Raw genomic sequence first — 27,090 nt, forward strand, 5'->3', positions numbered from 1 at the left:
AAATAAGTCAAGCAGAGGAAGTAATTATCATATGGTTTCACTTATTTGTGGACATAGGGAATAGCATGAAGGACATTAGGAGAAGGAAGGAGAAAATGAAAGGGGGAAACCAGAATAGGAGAAGAACCCTGAGAGACTATGGAGTCCAGGAAACAAACTGAGGGTTTTAGAAGGGAGGGGCTGTGGGGGGATGGGTGAGTCTGGTGGTGGGTATTAAGAGGGCATGGATTGCATGGAGCACTGGGTGTTATACGCAATGAATCATGGAACACTACATCAAAAACTAATGATGTACTGTATGGCGACTAACATAATTTTTTAAAAATGGGTAGATGTTTACAATTTTTAACTCTTCAGATATACTTTAAGAGGGTTAGTTTACATCAGGGGTTGACAAACTATGGGGAGGGAACCAAATCTAACCTCCCACCTTTTTTTTTTTATGACTAGAGAGTTAAGAATGTGTTTTACATTTTTTAAATGATTGGGGCAAAAAAAGACTATTTCATGATACATTAAAGTTATATGAAGCTTGTATTTTGGTGTCCATAATGCTTAGTTGGAACACAAGCATACCCATTTTGTTTAATATATATAGTTCTAAAGTTGTTTTTTTGTTTGTTTTTAGTAATCTCTACACCCAAAGTGGGCCTCGAACTCATGACCCTGAGATCAGGAGTCACATGCTCTTCTGAGCCAGCCAGCTGCCCCAGCCCACTCATTTTTATACTGTGCAGCGCGATACAGAATTATATACAATAGCAGAGTGGTTGTGACAGACTGTCTAGCCCATAAAGCTTAAAATAGTTATTATCTGATCCTTTCCAGAAAAAAATATGCTGACCCTGGTTTACACTATTCTCAAGGTCCATCATGAAAAGTGGTGTTCAGATTGGACAAATTGCTGTTTTAAATAAACCAAGATTTTGAAAACTTGCTCTTCTTGCAGGAAATGCACTTTAATAGGCAGATCCCAAAGCACATACTGAGAAGAGTCACAGTGAGAAGCTGAGATGCCTGCACAATATCAAAAAGGGTTGTTTTCATTGTGGACCTAATCACTTAACCTGGAAACATTATCTCCTCCCACAGGCCTGAGATTTACCCAAGCCTGAGACTGTGGGTGATGGAGAAACCAATCAATGCCCCTCCCTTCTGGAATTTAGTGAAGGTGGGGGGATAGCCAGGGGCATTTGGATGAAGGACAGAAACTAGGAGCTAGGATATTTGGAGCTAGGACAGAAACAACCAGGAGACCCCTTATTTTGGGACTCTAGGCAATCTGTCCTTTCCCCTTTGCATGTGTTTTTGACTCTTCCACCTTTCCGACTTCCTTTGGTGTCACCCTTGTACCCAAGGGATTAAACGTTCAGCTTCTGGGACCAGGCTGCCTGGGTTTGGATTTCAGCTCCTGTTTACTAGCCTTGTAACTTTGGGTGGGTTCCAAGGTCTGCTCACCCTTATCTATAGCTATAGCAATGGGAGAAATAGCAGGATTTGGTGCTTTAAGCCACTATATTTTAGGGTGGTTTGTTGCACAGCAGTACCTCGCCTGTAAATACTCTTTCAACAATGCCTTTGAAGAGGCATTTATCCAGTTTAGGTTCCATTTTTAAAAGAGCCTAAATCAATCTCCCTGCTTCATTACAATGTCACACCCTCCAGTGTTCCTCTATGTTGATGTCAGAGTCATCTTTCTAAACTATTGTTCCTCCAATGATTAAAATCCTCTAAATTCTCACCTCAGATTAAAACAAAAATTCCTTCCTCTTCTACACCTTTGTGCTCTCATTTCTTTCTCCTCCTCTATCCCCCACCCTGCCTTTGCAATCTATACTCCATACGGAACCCCTTGTCACCAATGAACAATCATGATCTATGTACAGTTGTATATATACAACTGTGCCTTTGTATCTTATTCCTTCTCCCTAAGACATTCTTTCCTCTCCTGCTCTAAATCTACGAAGACTCTCATCAAACACCTTAGGGATTACCTTCTCTAGGTTTTTCTTGAAAATCTCCGCTCTTTGAGTTTGATGCCCTTCCTTTGTGTGTCTTTATCATACCACTTTTATTAATAATTGGAGTAACAATTTTTTTTCAATTCTCCTAAGGTATACAGCTAGTACCATTCTAGAAGTATCAGAAGAATTTATTAGATTTGTTTCAGAGCTTAGTTCTCTGGGGTGGGGGCGGGACAGGAGGACACTGCCCCCATTAGAAAAGCAATTCTAAACTTTTGAGCACAAGGACTTCTATCTTTATTGGTAGCACAGGACTTAGTTCGTGCTCATCCATTAAGTAAGAATAACGTGTGAATGGCTACTGTCTTCAAAGAAACTCAAAAGTACAGAAATAACCCAAAGAAGTTTTAAATTTCCGAGGACAAATGCCCTAATTTCCCAAGATGCCATCTCTGCACATCTTAACCAATCTATGGGTTCCATGGTGTCTGGCACACAGGAAGCAGCCAATCATATGTGGACTCGTCTACCCCTCCATTGTTTAAATGATCTCCATCTTGAGCTGTACCCAAATAGGCTTTGCAGTGCTCATGCTGTGACTCAAAAATAGGTTTGGAGTCTCAAAGCTGAGAACTACTAGTTTGAATGGCCACATGAATAAAACTGTGATAGAGTCTGTCAAACACTTACAATTTCATTTCACTTTGATGAAACATGGTCTTTTAATCCATTCATTACATGATCGCTTTGAAAATGGGAGGCAATGACAGGAAACTAAGAAATAAAACCTCTTATCATAAAGTTTTAAGAAATGTGTGAAATATAAATACAGGAAAACTTTAAATAGGTATCCAACCAAACTTTTATTGGGGTTTTATTGCAATCTACTTTCGGCAAGAAGGGGAAAGTAACCATAAGAACTCCAATCAGATTTTATTCAACAAAGCAGTTTTTCATGAATGCTTAAGGTCAGTGTATAGTCAGCTCAGATTCCAGTATCAACTTGAGTACCTCATTATGGAAATTTATGCCAGAATGACAACAGTAAGGCATTGCAAGATTCTAAATCATCTAAGATTAAACCATATTTTACATATAATTTTTAGGACAGTATACTAATACTCTACAATAAATAAGGATTTTAAAAAATGTGTTGCTTAGCCCTTGTTGAACTAAATTCAATTATTAGCTTATTCTTTAAGTACTCCAGTTAATAAAGGTTTGATTGTACTCCAAGAACTGTGACTTTTCCAAAGATAAAAAAATTAGTTCTTATTTGTTATGACAGAAATTAAGCTTAAAAGCACATTCACACTTGTCCTTAAAAGCATGTTTACATCATATATGAGATAATTTCTCATGCCTGGAGATATGGTTTATATGGCAAAAAGTCATATGCAAAGAACGACTAGAGGGCAATCCTCCCAGCTCCACATCCTCCAAAAAGCCACACTTGGCCTCAGTGTAAAAGTTATATTTTATTGCCATGCTACAAAATGTATGAAGTTGGCACTGATAGGGAGAAACAGAGAACAAAGGGTGGGAAGGGATAGAGGGCAAAAGATGTTGTTACATATACAACAAGGTTTAATAAACAGTGGTAAATTTTGCCAATATTAAAAATGCAAACCAAAATTTAAAATGCTGATATGAAACAGCATTAATATACAATTTATGCATAGTACAGTATCACTTATGTCTTTTATTAGAGAAATATGGAATGTTTATAAAAGAAATTAACCATAGGGGATAAAATTCCTATTTCATATACAATTTGGCAATGGTAGTCCCACTGTTAGACAATTTTTATAAAAGAAAAAATTAAAAATCTAACAAGCTACCTTTATACAAAGTTGCTATATTTATGCCTTTACGTAGGAAAAAAACATTTATAATGCAAATTAGGACATACAATAATCTTACAGTATTATACAATGTAATGAAAATAAAAAACTTAACACAAAATTTTTTCTTTATAAAATGTATATTTTGCATTTACTAATGCAAATGTGGCACACCGGTGACTACTGTACTATTAATACCAGTCCATTTCCATGCTACTATTGTCCAATTGTCATAGAATTATAATTGTATTGATGCTACAAAAGAATTGTGTTATACCAAAAAATGAGGAAGTAGGAATGGGGAATAGGGATGTAAAGAACAGGATAGATAGGGTGCTGGTTTGGGCAGAGTATACTGTGGTATGTCATAAAATATCTGTTAGTTTTTCAAGCCAAAAACATTTTCTATACATTCTGTAATTTTGTACCAATGCCTTTATTCAAATTTGGCAAACATCAGGGAAAAGGTAATTAGTACCGTATACCTCAATATCAGAAATATGAACAAGATGCCAATACATCAGTTACTTCTGAATGTTGTCTCTGATGGTATGTCTATTTCAAGGATATATATACATATATATGTATATACATATACATATACATATACATATATATATTTATACACACACACTACACATTGCACAAAACACTTGGGCATTATGGGTTAGGAACAGCACAGCGGGGACTGGGAAGTACTTTTTAGCTTGTTAAAACCTTTACCTTGAGGCAAAAATATGGTGGCACATTACTGGGAAATTATGAAAACATAAGGCCCCTGTCCCATTTTTAATAGAACATTATTGAGGTACATTTTTATATGTTGTGCCACAGATTTTTTTGAGGAGGGGAGGAATAAACAAAGACTAGCTTGACTTATAACATTGAACTGTGGGGTCAACATTAGTATCTATAAAAAACAAAGATTGCTTGGCAAATTTTCATAAGTCCCAAATGTGATCTATTCTGGATATACTGGGAAGTGAAAAGCTTTTTGCTGAGTCTTCAAGAGTAAAGTGCATATCTCATCACTCCACAGTAGCAGTAAATAAAAGGAACTATTTGCCAATCTTCCTGGAGGGAGGGAAGGCACCATATTTTCATTTTTAAAGGAAGATGAAACTGGGAAGCAAAAGACGTGACGAAAAAACACAGGTAATACCCATATCAGTTTCCAACCTCTGATCTGGGATAAAAAGCTGTTATCACCTGTATGGATAAAAGAGGACTCTATTGGAGGGAAAGCATATGAATGATGATTCTATTTCCAAAACCAAAAAGTGGGATCCCATGGTCTACCAAGGGGAACAGAATATCTATAATTAGGTCTGTCTCAGAAAATCTGAAACATATGGCCACAATTATATCCCAATAAAATATCTCATTCTAAAATGCACCTAGTAACAGGTACATTCTTCCAGGACAGAGCCTAATGCCCATGACTAGACTACTGCAAAGGACAAGTAGTGTTCTACATTACTTTTTATTAAATAGGAACACAGGTGATTTCCAGAGACATCTAGAAATAAACACCAGTTGTATACATCTTCCTAATACACATAGTACCTAAAATCAAATTCTTAGCAGACAAATTGGTCCCATTTTCATTTAAAGCACACAGTATTTAAAGCATAACCTGCAATGATTATATTGGAGCTACCTAAAATACATAAAAACTAATTAGACTCTGGAAGGAAAATGAAAATAATGAGGAAAAGAAAGAAAATAAAGTATCCAACCTCCAAAATGAATCAATAGGTCAGCCCTTTCATTTGGAGGTTCTGTCTTGACTGCTTGTTTTGGAGAAAACCACATGTACTGGTTCCATCATAATTCTTATTCCACATTACAAAAACCATCATATAAATTTGGCACAATTAGCAATCTACTCAGAAGAAAGCATAAATGGAACAATGTATTAAAATGGAAACTGCACACCTATACCACTGCTCTCTTTCTAGAGAACAGGAAACACTTTATTAAGCACCAAGTACACAGGAAAAAAAAAGAAGAAGAAGAAAGAAAATTCTGCTATGCACATAAACCAATGGCACTGAAAATAATAAAGATACCTTTAATAATTTATTTTCTTTATAATGGTCCCACTCTATTATTCTGCTAATCCATCCACTGTCCTATAATTATTTACTCATCAGGTTGGGTGCTCTATGACTGAAACCTTAGTTACATCTGGCAGAAGATCCAAATCATGATCTCAAACTTCCTCATATCTAGAGAAAACAGGAACCTAGCCTTTCTACTGTACCATCCCTTGTCTTCTCTAGCGTTTGAAAAACGAACACTCTTGATTTTCCAAGAGTTAAGGACTTATGGACTCTCTTCAGTTTATATAAACTTCAATTCATTCTAAATCCTAAATTATGACACAATCTCATTGCTCTAAGACTTCCACTGTACCTGCTATGCTGGCAACACTCCTAACATTCTAATGGAATCAAGGGATAACCGAAGCTCCAGCCACGAGTGAAAGGAGAACAGAGCTGAGGAGCACTACTGTGGGCAAAATATAATTGCAGCCGCGTGACGAGGGAATCACTGCTAAAGTGCTGGGGAGGGTGCCCACAGAGAGAACACAGTACCTTTAGGGAACTTTGCGTGTTAAAAGTAGCTTCCTTTTTTTCCTCGGCTGTTAAAGAGATCACCTATGGACACAAGTGAAGTTTCAAATTGAGCGAATGTTTTCATCAACTTGAAAAGTAAACAGCATATAAATAAATACTGGACAAGGGCAACCCTGTTATAGAATAACAGTAAGTTCCAAATGAACCTTCAAAACCACAATTTGACAAAAATGCAAACGAAACGACAAAGAACACATAATCCAATTTCAAAACTATATACAAACTTGAACATTTTAAATGGAAAAAAAGACATTAAGCAACAAAATAAGACATCCCGGACACCAAAGGAAAAACTGAAGGTAAATGGCAACCTAATGGCACAAATGCCTCCAGAAAACAATGTCACTGTTCATAATCTACAGGAGAGAAACTCGCAGGAGATTGTGGTTCAGATTTCCAAATGTTTTTGGGTAAAGTGACCTGAGACTGATTTTTTGAGTCTAGTGTAATTCTGATTAAGATATCTGGGCATGCCCTTCAAATGACATCATGAGATGAGTAAACAGAAAATCTTGTCTCCTTCCTGCCTTTCAACACACCAAGAGCAAACCATATTCCCAGGAGCATGACTCTTCCTAGTAATGCAGAAGGCAAAGGAACTGACTGGTATATAAGGAGGTGTGGTACTTCTATTTCCTTTACATGTTTTGGCTCAAGTCAAAAAGCCTACAATTAATGAAATACAGGATTCCTCATGTTACATGCTGGAGGCCATATACCATGAATAGTGAATCTACAAATAGTACTTTCAACGCCTAGAGTTATCTGTTAGCAATGCACGTTATCAAGAGGCTTTATAAAATGTTTTAAATGCCAACCATGACTTAGACATGAATGATATGCGTAAGTCCAGACTACTGATAAAATCGACCAGCATGTCACTCTCTTCAACTCTCATTTTAAATAGGCACTGTGAAAATGGGAATGCTGCTGTACAGTAATGAGTAGTACATACTGAAATTAGTGTTCTTTAATGAGTACCTGCTCTACATTAATTCCCTTTAGTTAAAGAAGCACAGGAAATATTCAGAAAAAAAAAAATCTTATCAGTCTATAAAAGGAGTTAGTGTTTAGAAATGACAATGAAGCAGTTGCATCTTCATTGGTTAAAACTTCACAAAGGTGCAAACAATGTACCGCCTTCCAGGCTCACATGGGCAGGTCAGTACTATTATGTCTAGTCTTCCTAGATGTACCATCATCTCGCGGCAACGCTTTCTGCAAATTTGACATAGCAGCAGTTCTCTCGATGTCTATCACAGCATACAGCTCTGTGCGCCTGGTAGGGGTTTGCGGAAGGGGAGTGGTAGGCGTTTTTGGAGTCTGAGGGTTGTCAGAGTCACTGCCACCTTCCAAGTCCACCTGTATGTAATTGAGCTGCCTGTGTTCTAAACTGGGGCGTCTGATATCAAAGTTAAAGACTGTCGGCGTACAGTCCCGACGCCTCGAATATTCTATTTTGTGAGCACTTGCCGGCACTGTTACATTCTCTGTATTTACATAGTTATGCATTGGATCTAGATTATTATGGTAGCCATTTAGAGATGGGGTCTTTGGTCCTAAATTGTCATCTTCATCCCTACTAAGCTTGCGGGCTTCCCAAACAGGAGGCAAAGATGGTAAATTTTCATAGTTTAATAATGCAGTTCTTCTCTGAGCTGAGTTGTTGATATTCTGGGTATCTGAGGTACTGCTGGATGTCAGACGACCTCTCCTGACCCCTGAGGCACTAGGGATAGATAACCCATTTATATTTTCATACACCAGCTTGTTAACAGAGGGCGCATCTCTTCGCTCGTCACTGTCATATCCAGTGTCCCATTCTGTGCTATTGGCACCACTTCCACTGACTTGGTCTCTTCCAAGTTGCTCCAGTTTCTCTTTTTCCATTAACTGCTTTTGAACAGGGGTTGGTCCTAAGACAAATTTGACTCCTTCGGGTTCAAGAAGAATCTGAGGGTCCCTGTCCTCAACACGACTTGGTTCTTCTTTTGGTGTGTTGCTTTCAGCATTCGAAATCCTCGCCTCCAACGGGACATGCACACTTGTGCGGTTTTTCCGCTCTTCTTGCACGCCTGTAGTGTTGACATAGGTATGTACCTAAAGCAAAACAGAAGAGTGGACAATAACCAATAAAAGGCTGACCATATCAGTTAAATTTTATCGATTAACTTTCTCTCTCCTTCAAAGCTTTTGTCTTTGTTTTTCACTAATAAAAAGGTGGGGAGAGAAGAGGAATGTGGAAACACTTTCTTCACTTGATAAAAGAATAAATAACTCTGGGGTGCCTGAGTGGCTCAGTCAGTTAACCACCTGCCTTTGGCTCAGGTCATGATGTCAGGGTCCTGGGGCTGAACCCCAAGTTAGGCTCACTGCTCAGAGTGGAGAGTCAGCTTCTCCCTCTCTGTTTCAAATAAATACATAAAAATCTAAGAAAAACAAAAACAGAAACAGAATAACTACTCTAAAATAACACATAACGTTGTACTTGATACATGAAAAGCATTCTGTCAAAAAAAGTCAGGAACATATTGGGATTATCATTTTGATGCTTTTTAGAAATTCTCATAATACACTGAAACATAATTTAGAAATAAGGAATAACAAGCATTAAAAAAAAGAGAGACAAATTTATCATGATTTGCAGATAATGTGACCAAATAAAGAGATAAACCCTGCCAGATTTAATAAGAGTTCTATAAAATGCATTGGTATAAAATAAATGCAACCTACTAAGAAATCATCACTATTTAGAAAAGGTCAACGATATTTTTGGGGAACAATATAAAATGTTTGTGGAAGACTAGGGGCACCTGGGTGGCTCAGTCTATTAAGTATCAACTCTTGATTTTGGCTCAGGTCATGATCTCGGGGTCATGGGATTGAGCACTGTGTTGGGCTTCTGGCTTGGCGGGGTTGGGGGTGGTGGGAGGGTGGCAGGGTAGAGGTGAAGCATGGTTGTGGGGGAGTCTGCTTGAGATTCTCTCCTTCTCCCTCTGTCCCTCCCTCCACGCTCACAAGCACGCATGTGTGTGCACTCTCTCTCAAATAAATAAATCTTGGGAAAAAAAAAAAAAAAGAAAGTTTGGAAGACTATTCACAAAATTTGAAAAATTTCAAAAAATGCAAAAACTGAGGGAAGTGTAATTATAGTAACTAAGAATTCATTTACTATGTAGAGAACACAGAGAAACAGATTTTAAAACAGTAAAAATTTCTTAATGATATGTGACCATTTGGTTTACGAGAGATAAGAATAACTAATTAACATACAGACGATGTTCAACCAAATACTTCACTCCTCAAATGAAAAACAGAATAGTCAGAAACATTAAAGAGCCTCATACAAACACTGACAACGAAAGCTACCTTGCTGCTAGTAGTGCACTGATATAAAAAGCAGTACAAATTCCAGATCCACTGGAGGTTATTGTAACCGGAACTGACCATTAGTTCTATCCGTCCTTCCCTACAGATGCACCTCTCCTGTGAGTCCACAGGCTGCTGTGATGCTATGTCTCCCTCCATACCTGTACGTATTTGGCATATGTTAGAAAATATATGCTGTTTCCTCTGATTCTATACTACAAAAGTCATAAACAGTGAAAGCTAAAATTCAGACTGAAATTTCCACACATCAGCGCAGCAATGCTTTAACTCCACCCAGTCTGTCATCCCATTAGACAGTAGCTCATGCTTACTTGCTCCTCGGCCACAAGCAAAGGATGTGTAGATTCTTCACCCACGGAAGGCAGCCGTGCACTCCCCACGGAAGGATGTCTGCTTGACGGATGGGAGGAAGCATCTCCGAATGAGGGATATCGGGGATATCCATTCGGTAAATTCTGAGCAGCAAACCCTGGAGCTGAGTTTTTGTTTATTGGTTTAAGAAGAAAAGCAGGATATGGGGAGAAGATAGAGATAAAAGTGAATGAGAATGGAATCTAAGCTGAGAAAATTAAGCAAGGTGTTTCTGTAAGACGCAACAGAAACCAGAGCACAAACAACATCCTCCTTCCACTCTAACTTTCCATTCACATTTTAGATAATACAGAACTTTTAATATGTTCCTACTTAAAACATTAAAAATATTTATAATTATAGCTCTATCAGCTTTAAAAAAAAGAACTGACAACCATTACACTCATCTTAAATCATGGTGATTTCTAAGGCGTGACAGATTAAATATCCATAATTCAAAGTTTATGAATGTCTACTATTCAAAATACAAGAGAGAGAACTGGTACTTACTTGTAGGTGTTCGAGGTGTTCTGGGGACTTCCAATTCTGTCTGATGATTATTCCTTTCTACAACTGGCTCTTCCACCACATTTATACTATTATTTTGCATAATTTCTTGCAACATGTTAAATAATTCTTCTGCACGGGCACACTTAAAGGCAAAGATTCCTATAAATATAAAAGAGAAGGGGAAAATGGTAGCTGTAGCTTTAAATAAAATACAGGAACACCTGTCAAAGAACAGAACTGTAAAGTAAGCATTCTATGCACTGACAGGAAGAAGGGTCTTTTAATCAAATGTCTGATAAATTAATGATAGTCTCTGTTTCAAAACATAAACCCAAAAGGAAATTCACAGAATAATTTTCATATGTCCAAAACAAGGCAGACAAAAACAAGATTTGAACACTTCCTTTGGTCTGTTTTTTAACAGCAGGGGGCACCCAAGTCACCATTACCAAGGTGATCCTTCACCATTTGTCCATGCCTCGATCCATGGTTTACAATCCTTACCTTGTTTAATCATTACAAGAGTTCTGAAAAGTAGGGATCAGCATTCCTTTCTGACAGACAAGAAATCTGATGTTCTACAGAGATCATGTAACTTGTGCAAGGCCTATCAAGCAACAGGCCACAAAAGTTTAGGTTCTTTCCCCAGGAAGTTGTAACAGTAAAGATACATAGTCAATTTACTGGAGCTAATCAACTACTGAAAATCTTAAATAATATGAGTGGAGCTAATCAACTACTGAAAATCTTAAATAATATGAGTCAAAATTCTGGACATAGAGAATGTGCTGAGTAATGCCTGATAAATGAAGTCATGGTTTGCTGCATCTCTTTTCTTAATAATCCGTTTAGTTGGGGGATTTTTTTTTCTATCAGGAAAAAAGTAAAGTATTAATTTAAACATCGTAAATAGAATAACTGAAAGAATAATTTTCAAATGTGATACTGTTTGGAGAAGAAAAAAAATGAAAGGCTCCACCGACCTTGTCCAGTCTGACACCTTCGGCCACTTTCGAAAGAAAAGAGATTTGAATCATAGCCATAGCGCCGCAGGCAGAGGTAGTGCCATTTTACCGAGTCACGTTTCCGAGTGTATAAAATCAGTTCTGTGTCTGTCAGTTCCATTATGCCAGAACCTAACTCATTCCCATCATCATCCACATTAATGACCTAAAAAAGAAAATTTAATTAGTACCACCCTAATGTTCCCGCTGGAGAGTCATACACGTATTTCGCCAGTCTGTCAGTAAAAGGCACTGTCGCTGACTGGTTCAGTTATTCGCTCCTTTGTTAATTCATCCACCAGCCAACGTGTGTGTAGCGCATGGGCTATGCAGCAGTGTAAGACCTGGTGCCACCCACAAGAAGCTCACATGCCCAGTGAGCGTATCAGATACACAAACATGAAGTCAACAAGACAAGGCTGTATGTGAGCAACTGACAAAATGGGTGCAACCGAGGCTGCAAAAGGCAGGAAGTGTGGCCTAGGGTGGATGGAGATACCTTCACGTGAGAGGAGGAGGGACTTGGGCTGGGCCTCAGGAGAGAACTGGTGGGTCAGGGGTTGCGGGGCATATCCTGAAGGTGCAGTGCTACAGCAGACATGAAGAAAGTATGTTTCCGAGAGACCAAGACAAGACTGGCACAGAGTTCAGGGAAGGGCAGGCCTCGCACTGCTGAGTTTAGGAGTCGGTAACATTTTGAGAAAACAGTCTGTATTTCTGGGATTGGCAGAGTACTTTCCAAGTATTTTCCCATTTAATCCTCAAAACAATCCTAAACTGCAGATAATATTATTTTCTCCACTGTACAAAACTTAACACACAGTGATAAGGTAACCTGCCCAAGTCTCAAACCTACAAAGCAGCAGGGTTTCGACTTACACATGGGTCTGTGTGATCCAGAGGCCATGATGTGTAACAACCTGAGGTTAGACTACGAGAGACACTAAATGGCTGTGGAGAGGTAAGAAATGGAGCATCTGGGCTCTAGGTAACAGAACACCAGAAGTTTTAGAATGATGAAAGAGGATGATTAATATAATGTCAACTCTAAGATGGATCACAAAGGTGACTGACTCAAGGCAGAGTTCAGCAAAGAAACTATCCAGGCATGAAGCAATGACTGGGAGGTGGTGACCAGACTGAAGAGGCACCTATAAAATGGCATTAAAAAAAAATTTTACTAAAACTGTATGGCTCTAATTGGATGGAGAGGACTAAAGTAAGAACATATTGTCATCATTTGTTAAAACAAGAAAAGGCAGAGTGGACACAAAGAGAAAAAGAAGAGTCTAGAAATAAAAGTGAGGAAGTAAGATATATAATGTGGAGAAAAAGAAGAATATCCGACTAGGCAGAGAGATAGAACTCAACCAGTTTTACTAACCTTAAACTTGTTCCGATGGTTATCTGGGACAGTGTCTTTATCTGGACAGCTACAACAGCTACCCATGGCTTCTTCAGAAGACCATGTGAGCACTACACGAAAGATAATTTGGAAAAAGTTATTAAATATAGGATACAAAAATCACAAAACAGAAAAAGACTTTAGAAATCATCTAGTATAAGGCCTGCATTATCCTGATGAGGAAATTTAAGCCCAAGATGGTACTGGGCTGAGCTAGATTTCACACACTCAGCTGGTAAACTCTGTTCAGTGACAAGGAAAATAATTTTGTGAGGCAGTCTTCATAGAAATCTCAAATTTCCAGTTTAAATTGCAAAGGTCTGCCTATTTTTAAATTATCTTAACAAAAGTTAGGGTCTCATCTCATATGGAACCCTATTTAAATAAAGTCATTTGTGGAATTAATCCATTAATTAATTAATGGTTTATCAGAAATTTCATGTTCCTCTTTTAATAAATTTCCAAAGGGATGTTGGACTTCAAGTTTGGAAGGTATTTTGATTCTTATTACTCACTGCAGTATATCCTTCATGTACCTCACCAGGCAGAAGTTGATTGGTAAATAAGACACACAAAAAAATTTGGAATAGTTCATTAAGAGAGAAAAACAACCCAACAATCAAGGAGTAACTCAACGTAGAAAGTATCAACAAAACTGATAGAGCGTGTCTGTCTAATCCTTCTTTCCCACACAAGGTTAGAGATAATAGATTTTAAGTGACATTAAGTGTTCAGGAAAACACCAAATGAACAAAGAAAAAATTTAAAACATCATTTAAAAAAGGGGAAGAATCAGAACAAATATGACAATATTTGGAAAGGGGAAGGGAAGGAAGCACAAGAAGCTATTAGATTAAAAAAAAAACACAAATCTGATAAAAACCAGCTTAAAATTCTTCAGGGGCTCTTCGCTACCTTGGGGAAAAAATTTGAAGCTCGTCAACATGACATGAGGTTCTTTATAATCTCATCCCTGGCTACAGATCTAATCTGAACTCTGTCTCTGTTTCAAGCCCTCCCAAGTCACATTCAACAGTCCCCCAGAGCAACTCGTCCTCCTTCCACGCTGCTCCTTTCCCTTCTCAAGATCCAACTGTGCAGTTCCTTCATGGAGCCTCCTCTGATTCCAAGCCACTGGGAGAGTCATACTTCTGGCATAGCCCCCAAGGCACCCTTGGCTTCCCAGTATCACAGCATTCTTCACATTGCTTCCTTAGTAGAAATTGTGACAGATCATCTGTTTACTTAACTCTCGCTCCTACTCCACCACAAGCTCCTTCCCAAGAACTAATTTGCATCTCCCACGCCTAACACGTTACCTAGCACAGAGCAGTACTCTATGTCTCTTGTGAACTGGCTGGATTGAACTGTACTAAACAAAGGTAAAGGATGCTGGCAGGTGTGAGTATTAAGCAGATGAAAAAGTATACTGGTACACAAACCAAAAGAAGTAAAATAGTAAATTAATTAAGACTCATATGTGGCAGCTTACTCTAAGTAATATGCCAGCGAATAACCAGGCACAAAGATGATTAAGTCACAGTATGTACCTCTGAAGAGTCATGAGTTTAAAGGGAGAGACAAGACATATAAACAGATAACGCATTATGATTAAACACTGTATGAGAATATGAGAAGGGTCCTGTGGTCATAGAAAATGGAGCAAGTAACTTTCTGGGTTAGCGGGGCGGGAAGCACCACCTGAGCTGATACTTAAAAAGATGAACAGAAAATAGTTATTTTCTCGGCATAAAATAGACACAGGTACTTGAGACAGAAGAGGGTACAAAGAAGGCAAAGACAAAGGTCATGGCAGATCATGAAAGGTAGCACCGCATTCAGAAAAAAGGGAGGTGTCTAAGATGACTGGAGTACAGGGTCAGCTGTAACACAGTATGGCCAAACCACAGAAAGGGTCCTGAACAATGAGATGGAGGTCTGGGACTCCAGGTAACTGGAAGCTATATGGCATCCAGTGTCTTCCCAATCAAATGAACATTACTCTCTCATGGCATTTACCACATTCTATTATAATGTTTAACTGTCTCAACATTCACTTCACTGTGATCTCCCTGAAGATAGGAACCTTATCTTCTGAATTTTCAAGGGCACTAAGAACATCACCTCACACAGCCGAGTCTTAACGTGGCCCATAAGGGTTTAATTTAAAAAAATTAATACAGACATATCTTGGAGATACTGTAGGTTTGCTTCCAGACTGTGGCAAAAAAGCAAGTGTCACAATAAAGTGAGTCAAATCAAGATCAAGTTTTTGGTTCCCTGATGCCTATAAAAGTTACGTTTGCATGGTATCACAGACTATTCGTGTGCAAGAGCAGTATGTCTAACAACACAATATATGTACCTTCATTTAAAAATACTTCACTACTAAAAATGCTAACCATTGGGGTGCCTGGGTGGCTCAGTCGTTAAGTGGTTGCCTTCACTTCAGGTCATGATCCCAGGTCCTGAGATTGAGCCCCACATCGGGCTCCCTGCTCAGCAGGAAGCCTGCTTCCCCCTCTCCCACTCCCCTGCTTGTGTTCCCTCTCTCGCTGAAATAAATAAAACCTTAAAAAAAATAAACAAAAATGCTAACCATCATCTAAGCTTTCAGGAAGTCATTATCCCTGATCCCAGATCATCATAACAAATAATAATGAAAAAATTTGAGATACAGCGAGAATTACCAAAATGTGATACAGAGACCCCAAGTGAGGAAATGCTGTTGGAAAAATGGAGTTGACAGACTTGCTCAAGGCAGGGTTGCCACAAACCTTCAATTTGTAAAAATCACAGTATCTGCAAAGCACAATAAAGCCAATTTAGCTCAACGATGATGAATGAAAAGTCTAAGTGCAACAGAACCAGGAATGCCTGAAACTGCTTAATAAATTATGGGATGAGAAAGAGGCAAAAGATTACTAAAAACTTTTTTTTTAAGTAGAGGGATAAATGATGGAAACAAAATCTTCTTGAAATTACACATCCATCCTCACCACTGACCCGCTCCTGAACATGAAGCGCTAAAGAGATCACTCCAGTGCAGCTTCTGCCACAAAAGGTAACGCCTCAAAGGAATGTTTTTGGTTTTTTTTTTTAAAGATTTAAAAAAAAATTTATTTATTCGACAGATAGAGATCACAAGTAGGCAGAGAGGCAGGCAGAGACAGAGAGAGGAGGATGTAGGCTCCCTGCTGAGCAGAGAGCTTGCTAGGTCCTGGGATCATGACCCGAGCTGAAGGCAGAAGCTTTAACCCACTGAGCCACCCAGCCCCTCGAAGGAATGTTTTTAAGCTTCAAAGGAGTAGAAAAATCATTCTTTTTGTTTTGTTTTGGTTTTGTTTTAAAGGGTTTCTTTTTTTTTTTTTTAAGATTTTATTTATTTATTTGACAGAAAGACATCACAAGCAGGCAGAGAGAGAGAGAGAGGAAGGGAAGCAGGCTCCCCGCTGAGCAGAGAGCCCAATGCAGGGCTTGATCCCAGGTCCCTGAGATCATGACCCGAGCCGAAGGCAGAGGCTTTAACCCACTGAGCCACCCAGGCACCCCTTAAAGGGTTTCTTTTAAATTACTTTTTAAGTAATCTATACCCAACTTGGGGCTCAAACTCACAGCCCCGAGATCAAGAGCCACACACTCCACCAACTGAGCTGGCCAGGGACCCCTAGAGAATCATTCCTTGACCTCAACCTTGATGGGCTACCTGTCAAGGCAGCACCTCCCATGCTGTCAAGGGTACGCAGGTGGTGGTACAACCTACTTGAAAACTCTATCCACACAGAATGTTCCAATTCAGCTCAACAATGATTAATGAAAAGTCTAACATGTGACCTAAAAGCCTTGTATGCCATACTAAGGAGGATGGATTTGCTACCACATGTGTTGGAAAGCCAGCGAAGAATCTGAACCAGGAAAGTGATGTGCCCAGGACTTCATTTTAAATACATCTACCTGCAGAATAAATTTAGGTGGCAGTTCAGTTCAGAGAAGAAAAACCAGTTGGAAAATACTGAAAAATGAAATATGCTACAGACCTAAAACCAGAGCAGCAATACTGGGAATAAAGATAAAAGAAGGTGAATTTTTTTTTTTTTTAAAGATTTTATTTATTTATTTGACAGAGAGAGATCACAAGTAGGCAGAGAGGCAGGCAGAGAGAGAGAGGAGGAAGCAGGCTTCCTGCTGAGCAGAGAGCCCGATGCGGGACTCGATCCCAGGACCCTGAGATCATGACCTGAGCCGAAGGCAGCGGCTTAACCCACTGAGCCACCCAGGCACCCCAGAAGATGAATTTTTAAAATATTTGGGGAGACCAGTGAGCAGTATGGAACAGGTGGTGAGGCAGACAGGAAGGAAGAGGCAGTTTTCCAGGGTGGCAGGTGATGGGTGCTGGTTCCACTCCCTGAGACAGAAAACACTACGCTGGTCTGCAAGTGCAAGTGAGGTTGGTTAGCTCAGACTGAGACAAGGTAAGTGGAGATTCTAGAGAACAACCAAATGGAGATATGCAATAGAGAGTTAAATATATGAGTGTGGATTTGAGGAAGGAGGTAAAATATTGATACACACGTGGTATTTGAAGCCATAAAACAGAACACACTGCCCAAGGACAGTATAAAAAGGGGTGTAGAGTTCAAATTCTAGGGAATTTCAATTCCAATTCTGAGAATGTGGAAGTACTAGAGGACATGGAGGAAGTAAAGGAGGAAAAAAGAATCAGAATAATACCAATTGAAAAAAGAAAGTGTCACAAAGGAGGGTTCGATTTAGAACCCTCTGGTAGAGGCAGAAACCAAACTGAAGTGAACAAATGGAAGATAAGGAGGAAGCAGCCCCCCCAGAGAATGGAAACTGCTCTTTCAAGAACAGTTTCAAAAAGGAAAGGGCAGAGTGCTTTGGTGTAGACAGAGGTGGTTTCAAAAGAAAATACGTTGCTTGAGTTATTTGTTTTCAGATGACACAGACTGATGCAGGTTTGTGATCAGTAGATCAAGATAGGTTAAAATTTTTAGGGGGAAAAAAAAAAGGAAAAAGATGTGCTACATGATGGATCAAGACTGGAGACTGGAGGGGAGACTGGAGAAGAGTTGCAGGAGAAGTCTGCCCCTAGAAGTAGGAATGCCTTGTCCTCTGAGGACGGAGGGAAGACAGTAAGGATGGGTGGAGCACAGCGGAGAAGCTCAGTAGGTAATACCTATCATCCTAAATGTCCTTTGTGCAAAAGAAGGCAAGCCTGCAGCATGAGGGACCTGAGGAGGACAGGAGAATTACTCACAGGGGGGCTGCCCGAGAAAGGTAGCAGGATGATTAAGCAGGCTGCCCAGAGACCTCAGCGGAGGCTGGAAAGGAAGATTTGCTGCTTTTACAGCAGTGCTCAGCAGTTCAGAGGGCACACTGAACTGTGACCCGGGGTCCAAGGGTAAGAGGACAAGGAAATTAAAGGACACTGGCAATAATGGGGGTCCTGAAGTGATACATCAACCAGGTCTGGTCAGGACAGAAGTAAAGGAAGAGGAGGCCTTGATGAAATGGGCAAAAAAATGGAGGCAAAAAGGAACAGGAAGCCTCACTAAGGCTGAAGAACAGCCTTAGTAAAAATGAGAGCCTGACACAGATGGAAGACAAAGAGACTTTAATGCGGAGTCTCATCTGCATCTCTGAGTCCTCCTCCTGAACCACAAACTCCGAGACAAGGGGAAAGGCAAGATACTAGATATTCTGCATTAACCACCACCAGATTCATATTTGGAGAGACCACATCTGAGTCGTGGAAGACCTAATAATGTACACTAATACTGTAAACACTTGATGAGAAAACATATGGCCTCACCATCTTGCCCAACCAAATTCCTAACTCAGCAAAATAACTATGCTCTCTCAAGAAAGCAACACGGGAAAGTAACCAAGGGTATATTCAAGGACAAAAGGTAGCTACCGTTTGGGAAGATCAACACTGCAGCAACCTGGCTGACTATTTTAAATTGGTAAATACTGCTTTAGTTTAATTAAAGCCATCTGTCCTTATTTGCTGGCGTTAACAGCAAGTCAGGAGGCAACATGACTGCATTCAAGTAAACATAACAAAACCAAACCAAACCAAACCTAAAATCTCTTGTTTAAAAGAATATAATGAGAACTTAAATTTTTTTCTTTTTTTTTCCCCAAAGGTAAACCTCAACTTACCTAGATCTGGCCATTAATATTCTTAGCCTCTTCTGCAGCATCAGGAGTTTAATCATACTTCAAAATACCATGTTTTCTTTGTTTGCTGACTTAACCTAGGAACAGAAAAAAGTCAAGAACTTCTTATTTCTTTTTAAAACAATGATTTCCTTATGAGACTTCTGGTAGCACTGTTAGTTCAATTAGTCTATTTCAATAAACCCCAAAGTATAAAAATCTGATTCATATAAGATTTCTTTTTAAAATGAAAATGACATGCACAGGTTATCATGCACACAGTCAAATAAAAATGCTAGAGTCTAAGTTCTAGAATGTTTGGGTATCAGAACCTTTAGAAGCGGCTGACTCTGGCTTCTCCACTACAGCTATGACACTGGACAAACCACTTCTCTCTATACTTTCCTCAGCCATACAAGGAGAGGCCAGACCAAACCACCTCTGAAGTTCCTTTCCAGCTAATTTCACCCAGTGTTAGGCTAATTCTCCACCTCCAGTCACTTTCTTTTTTCTTATTTATTTATTTATTTATTTGACAGAGAGAGAGAGAGAGATCACAGTATGCAGGCAGAGAGAGGGGGAAGCAGGCTCCCCGCCAAGCAGAGAGCCCGACGCGGGCCCGATCCCAGGAGCCCGAGATCATGACCCCAGCTGAAGTCAGAGGCACAACCCACCGAGCCACCCAGGCACTCTCCAGTCACTTTCCTTAAACTTCACCGTTACTCCTCCCAAGACTGATTTTAGAATCCACCCACCATACCTAATCTAGAAGAGCCCTCCAGAACCAAATCAAAAGTCAGGCATCAGGATACAGTCAATATGAACAAGCATGCCACGCAGTCACAGGATAATGATACACCTTATAGCAATACATTATTATCTAGAGTTTCAAGAGATTTCAATGAACTTTTGGGAAATTTCTGGTCAATCTATTCCTTTTTTACAACACAGAAAAAAATCAAACTCAAGCATGGGCTCTAACATTTACTGAATAACTACACTGTATCAGGCATTAGGGGTTTTGCTAATAGTCTCATTTTAATCTACACATTGACTAGAGTTAACAAACGACTGATATCCAAAACAAACATTTTAAAATCATGAACCCACATGCAAACAAAATTTTCAACTCTGGACTTCAAACCAATATACAAAATAAACAGATTGGCCAGGTGCTTGCGTGAGCCCCCCCCATAAGCTGCAGCGATACCCTACGTTAAAGGGGGAAGCAACCCAGGGTCTCTGCCTCAGAACACCCTGCTTTTCTCCAGAAGCTTAATATATAATATTATCTTATATGATTGTAATTATATGATTATGCTTTGTCTTCAGCTTGTAAAATTATCTTGCTGATTAGCTAAACAGAAATCAGTTCTCTTATTTGAATACATATTGTTTGTTAATCTCTTCTGGGAGATATCAGCCAATTAACTCAGGAAAATCTCTCTTCCTCTTTTTTATTCATTCCATTTATAAGCATCTCACAACTCCCATCTTGAAGTAAGTCTGATCATAGTAAATATGATTAAAAGAAGGGAGGGTGATCCTTCCATAACCATAAATCAAGGAAAAGTCTTAAGTATTGAAGTGAAACATATTAAAGAATCTATGTACCAACCTACATAGCTCTTGAAAATACTAAAAAGCAACCAACAAAATCTCTGAAAATTTATTCTGTTCCACCTTTAGACTTTTTCTTTTCTTAATATTCTTTTCTCTTTTTTAAGATTTTATTTATTTATTTATTCGTCAGAGAGAGAGAGAGAGCACAAAAGCAGGTAGAGTCGGAGAGAGAAGCAGGCTCCCTGCCGAGCAAGGAGCCCGATGCGGGACTCGACCCCAGCACCCTGGGATCATGACCTGAGCTGAAGGCAGCAGTTTAACTGACTGAGCCACCTAAGCGTCCCCTTAATACTCTTTGTGTAAAAGACACATAACATAAAATTTACCTCCCTACCTATTTTTAAGTGCACAGCTCAGTCCTATTAAGTATATTCAATAGTGTTGTGTGACCACTATCTAGAACTTCTTCCTCTTAACAAAACGGAAACTCTGTACCCATTAAACAGCTCGTTTCTCCTTCCAGCTAATCCTGGCAATCACTATTCTACTTTTTCTTTTTAGGAGTTTGACTACTCTAGGCACCTCATATAAATGAGTTAACAGCATTTATCTCTTTGTGCTTGTCTTACTTCATTCACTAGGCATAATGTCCTTGAAGTTCATCCATGTGGTAACAGATGTTAGAATCTCCTCTTAAAAGGCACCAGGGTGGCTCAGACCTTAAGCGTCTGCCTTCGGCTCAGGTCATGATTCCAGGGTCCTGGGATCAAGCCCCACATGAGGCTCCCCGCTCAGCAGGAAGCCTGCTTCTCCCTCTCCCACTCCCCCTGCTTGTGTTCCCTCTCTCACATACTCTGTCAAATAAATAAATAAAATCTTAAAATAAAAATTAAAAAAAAAATAATTTCCTCTTAAAGGCTGAACAATATTCCATTTACACACACACATTTTGCTTATCCATTCATGTACTAATGGGACATTTAGCCACCTTTTGGCTACTGTGAATAATGATATAGCTATGAACATGAAAGTACAAGTATCTCTTTGAGACCATGCTTTCAGTTCTCTAGAATACAGACCCAGGAGTAATACTGCTGACCACCTGGTGATTCTACCTTTTTTTTTCCTGAGCAATTGCCATGCTATTTTCCACAGCACCTTCACCATTTACTTTCCCATGAGCAGTGCACATGAGTTCCAATTTCTCCACATTCTCACTAAGATGTTTTCTGTTTTTGTTTGTTGGTATTAGCCATCATAATGGGTGTGATGCGGTATCTCAATGTAGTTTTGATTTGCATTTCCCTAATAATTAATGATCTTGGGCATCTTTCCACGTGCTTATTAATCATTCATGTATCTTCTTTGGAGAAATGTCTATTCAAGTCCTTGGCCTATTTTTGAGTTGGAATGTTCTTTAGTTTTGGACTTTTAGAAGTTCTCTATATATTCCGGATATTAATCCTTTATCAAATATATGATTCACAAGTATTGTCTCCCATTCTGTGGGTTGCCATTTTAGTCTGCTGAATAGTATTTTTTGATATACAAAAATTTTTATTTTTCGTGAAGTCCAATTTGTCTATTTTTGCTTTTGCTTCCTATGCTTCTGGTGCCATACCCAAGAAAGCATTGCCAAATCTAGTGTCAAAAAGCTTTTGTTTAATGTTTTCTTTTAAGAACTGTACTATTTTATGAATTATATTTAGGTCTTTGATCCATTTTGAGTTAATTTTTATGTGTGGTGTTAGGTGAGGGTTCAAGTTCATTCTTTCACATATGGATATCCAGTTTCCCCAGAACCATCTGTTGAAAAGATTGTCCTTTCACCATTGAATGGTATTGGCACTTTTGTCAAACTTTAGTTGACCATAAATATGAAAGTTTGTTTCTGGATTCTCTATTCTATTCCATTGGTCTTTTAAGTCTATCTTTATGCCACCATACCGTTTCTATTACTGTAGCTCTATAGTAAGTTTGAAACTTCAAAGTGTGAGTCATCCAGTTCTGTTACTCCTTTTAAAAAATGTTTTGGCTATGTGGGGTCCTTTGAGATTCTACATAAATTTTAGGATGGGTTTTTCTATTTTTGAAAAAAATATCATCGGAATTTCAGTAGGGATTGCACTGAATCTGCATATCTCTTTGAATAACATTGATATTTTTAACAATATTACATCCTCTAACCCATAACATGGGTTGTGTTTAGTTATGTATTCTTTAATTTCTTTCAGCAATGTTTTGTAGATTTTATTGTACAAGTCTTTTACTCCTTTACTTAATTCCTAAGTATTTTATTCTTTTTCTTTTGTGTATGGAATCTTTCAATACATATAAGATCACATCATCTGCAAACAGATAATTTTACTTCTTCCTTTCCAATGTGGATGCCTTCTAGTCCTCTTTCTTGCCTAACTACTCTGGCTAGAACTTTCGGTACTATGTTGAATAAAAGTAATGAATGTTGGCATTCATGCCTTGTTCCAATCTAGAGGAAAACCTCAGTCTTTCATTACTGAGTCTGATCACTGTGGGTTTTTCATAGGTGGCTTTTATTATGTTGAGGCAGTTTCCTTCTATTCCTTATTTTCTTAATGCATCTATGATGAAAAACTATTGAATTTTGTCAAATGCCTTTTCTGCATCAAATGAGATGATCATGTGGGGTTTGCTTCTTTCATTTCATGAATGTGGTATATTACATTGACTGATTTTTCTATGTTGTACCACTCTTGCATTCCAAGAATAAATCCCACTTTGCCATGGTAATATAATCTTTTTAATATGTGACTCAATTTGGTTTGCTGGTATTTTGTTGAGAATGTTTACATCAATGTTCGTAAGAGATATGGGGGGGCGTGCATCTGGCTGGTTCAATTGGTGGAGCATGTGACTCTTGATCTCAGGGTTGTAAGTTTGAGCCTTACACTGGGTATAGAGATTACTTAAAAATAAAATCTTACAGTCAAAGAGAGAAAGTCAATTATCATATGGTTTCGCTTACTTGTGGAACATAAGGAATAACACGGAGGACATTGGGAGATGGAGAGAAGGGAGTTGGGGAGGGGGAGATGAACCATGAGAGATTGTGGACTCTGAGAAACAAACTGAGGGTTTTGGAGGGGAGGCGGGAGGCGGATGGTAGGCCTGGTGGTGGGTATTACGGAGGGCACGTATTACATGCAGCACCGGGTTTGGTGCATAAACAATGAGTTCTGGAACACAGAAAAGAAATTAAAGAAAAAAAAAATTTTTTAATTAAAAAAATAAAATCCTTTAAAAAAAAGGGGATATTGGTTTATAGTTTTCTTATAGTGTTTTTTGTCTGGTGTTGGCATCAAGGTAATGCTGGCCTAACAGAATGCATTAAGGAGTGCTCCCTCTTCTTCAGTTTTTTTTTTTTTTTTAAGTTTGAGAAGACCTGATACTAATTCTTTAAATGTTTGGTGGAATTCACCAGTGAAACCAGTCCTTTTCTAGTCAGGGTATTTTAAATTACTGATTCAATCTCCTTACAACTTACAGGTCTATTCAGATTTTCTATTTTTTTGTGATTCAGTCATGGTAGGTTTTGCTTCTAAGAATTTGTCCACTTCCTCAATGTTATCTAATTTGTTAGTAAAAACTGTTCACAGCACTCTCTTATAATCCTTTTTATTTTGGTAGAATCTGTAATGATAAGAAATGAAAGTGGGGAGAGGTTTTCATTTCTTATTTTAGTAATTCAAGTCTTCTCTCTTTTTTAAAATTAGTCTATCTAGCTAAACATTTGCCAACTTTGTTGATCTTTTTAAAGAATCAGCTTTTTTATTTCTATTTTCTATATCATCTATCTCTGCTCGAGACTTTATTATTTCCTTCCTTCTGCTAGTTTTAGTTTTAATTTGTCTTCTTTTTCTAGTTCCTTAAGTTATAAAGTTAGCTTGTTAACTTGAGGTCTTTCTTATTTTTTTAATGTATTAAGCATTTATAGTTGTAAATCTCCCCAAGTACTACTTTCTCTGGGGCCCATTAGTTTTGGCATATTGTGTTTTACTTTCATTTATCTCTAATTTTTTAAACTTTTATCTATTTATTTGAGAGACAAAGAGTAAGAAAGAAAGCACCAGAGGGGTACGTGGGTGGCTCAGTGTGCTAAGCCTCTGCCTTTGGCTCAAGTCATGATCTCAGGGTCCTGGGATTGAGCCCCGCATCGGGCTCTCTGCTCATCAGGGAGCCTGCTTCCCACCCACACCCTGCCTGCCTCTCTGCCTACTTGTGATCTCTGTCCGTCAAATAAATAAATAAAATCTTTATTTAAAAAAAAAAAAGATGGGGCGCCTGGATGGCTCAGTGGGTTAAGCCGCTGCCTTCGGCTCAGGTCATGATCTCAGGGTCCTGGGATCGAGTCCCGCACCGGGCTCTCTGCTCAGCGGGGAGCCTGCTTCCCTCTCTCTCTCTCTGCCTGCCTCTCCATCTACTTGTGATTTCTCTCTGTCAAATAAATAAATAAAATCTTTAAAAAATAAAATAAAATAAAAAAAGATAAAATCTTTAAAAAGCAGGGGGGAGGATCAGAAGGAGAAGCAGACTCCCCATGGAGAAGAGAGCCTGATGTGGGACTCAGTCCTGGAAGTCTAGGATCATGACCTGAGCCAAAGGCAGACACTTAACCAACTGAGCCACCCAGGCACCCCTGTTGTTGATTTCTAACTTCATCCTTTGTGGTTAGAGAAGATACTTTGCATGATCTCTATTAGTTTCATATATTTAAAAAATAAAAATAAAAAATAAAATAAAATCTATTAAGACTTACTTTGTGGCCTAACATATCATCTATCCTGGAAAATGGCCCATGCGCACTTGAGAAAAATGTGGATGCTATTATTGGTGGGTACAGTGTTTTGTATGTGTGTTAGCTCTAGTTGGTTATGCCCTCTATTTCCTTAACTTATATTCTATCTATTATTGTGAGGAGGGTACTGAAGCCTCCAACTACTACTGTGAAACTCTATTTCTGCCTTCAGTTCTGTCAGTTTTTACTTTGTGTATTTTGATGGTCTTTAATTAGGTATGTAAGTGTTTATAACTCTTATACCTTCTTGCTCTGTTGAATATTTTATTAATATAGAATATCTTCTTTGTCTCTTATAACCTTTTAATTTTATTATTTTTTAAAGATTTTATTATGTGACACAGACAGAGCACACGTAGGGGGAGCAGCAGGCAGAGGAAGAAGCAGGCTCCCAGCTGAGCAGGGAGCCCGACATGGGGCTCAACCCCAGGATCTTAGGATCATGACCTGAGCCAAAGGGAGATGCTCAACTGACTGAGCCACCCATTTGTCCCACCTATAACCTTTTTAAATCTGAAGTTTACTTCATCTGATATTAGTATAGCCACTCATATACTCTTTTGGTTATTATTTGCATGTAATATATTCTTCCACCATTTTACTTTCAATCTATTTGTCTTTGGATCTCAAGTGAGTCTTGTGTAGATAGCATATCATAAGATCATGTGTTTTTATCCATTCTGCCAATCTGTGTTTTAACTGGACAGCTTAGTGCATTTGCAATCAATTACCAATAAGGAGTGACTTCTGTCATTTTGCTCTTTGTTTACTATATGCCTTAAGCTCTTTGTCCCTCCTTTCCTATACTATTGTCTTTTGTGTTTACCTGGTTGTTTTATAGTGAAATGTTTAAGTTCCCTTCTGGTTTTCTTTTTTGTATATACTCTATAGCTCTTTTCTTTGCAGTTACCATGGGGATTAGATTTCACATCCTAAAGTTATAGCAGTCCAATGTGAATTTATCCCAGCTTAACATCAATAACCTCTGCTCCTTTACAGTTCCATCTTCACTCCTTTCAGTTACTGATGACCCAAACCTACTTTATATACTGTGCGTCCAAAAAGATAAACTAATCATTCTTCTAAATGTGTTAGTCTCTCTCTCTTTTTTAAGATTTTATTTATTTGAGAGAAGAAAAAGAGAACACGGTGGTGGGGAGGAGGGCAGCAGGCAGAGGGAGAGGGAGAAGCAGACTTCCAGCTGAGCAGGGCGCTCAATGTGGGACTTGATCCCAGGACCCTTGGATCATGACCTGAACCAAAGGCAGACACTTAACTGAACCATGTAGGCACCGTTGTATTAGTCTCTTATTTAGAAAACAAAAGAATTACAAGCCAAAATTATAATACTAGCTTTTTTTCCCCTTTAAAATGTATTAATTTCCTAATCAAATAGTAAA

At 38.7% G+C, this 27,090-nt stretch overlaps 1 protein-coding gene across 5 annotated transcripts in view; it reads right to left on the bottom strand.

Annotated features, from left to right (window-relative positions):
- Positions 1-2,808: 2,808 nt before the first annotated feature.
- Positions 2,809-27,090, bottom strand: part of FRS2 (fibroblast growth factor receptor substrate 2) — a 152,793-nt gene continuing 128,511 nt past the window's right edge. For all 5 annotated transcript variants that reach the window (XM_044228736.1, XM_044228737.1, XM_044228733.1 and 2 more), the window contains 6 exons: positions 19,297-19,391; positions 13,090-13,181; positions 11,685-11,871; positions 10,702-10,860; positions 10,152-10,315; positions 2,809-8,550 (listed from right to left, as the gene is read on the bottom strand). In XM_044228736.1, the coding sequence (XP_044084671.1) occupies positions 7,600-8,550; positions 10,152-10,315; positions 10,702-10,860; positions 11,685-11,871; positions 13,090-13,155 (1,527 nt within the window). In that variant the 5' untranslated portion in view covers positions 13,156-13,181; positions 19,297-19,391 and the 3' untranslated portion in view covers positions 2,809-7,599. The remainder of the gene's footprint in view (positions 8,551-10,151; positions 10,316-10,701; positions 10,861-11,684; positions 11,872-13,089; positions 13,182-19,296; positions 19,392-27,090) is intronic.

Source organism: Neovison vison, chromosome 12 (genome assembly GCF_020171115.1).
Source record: "Neovison vison isolate M4711 chromosome 12, ASM_NN_V1, whole genome shotgun sequence".
Classification (NCBI taxonomy): domain Eukaryota; kingdom Metazoa; phylum Chordata; class Mammalia; order Carnivora; family Mustelidae; genus Neogale; species Neogale vison.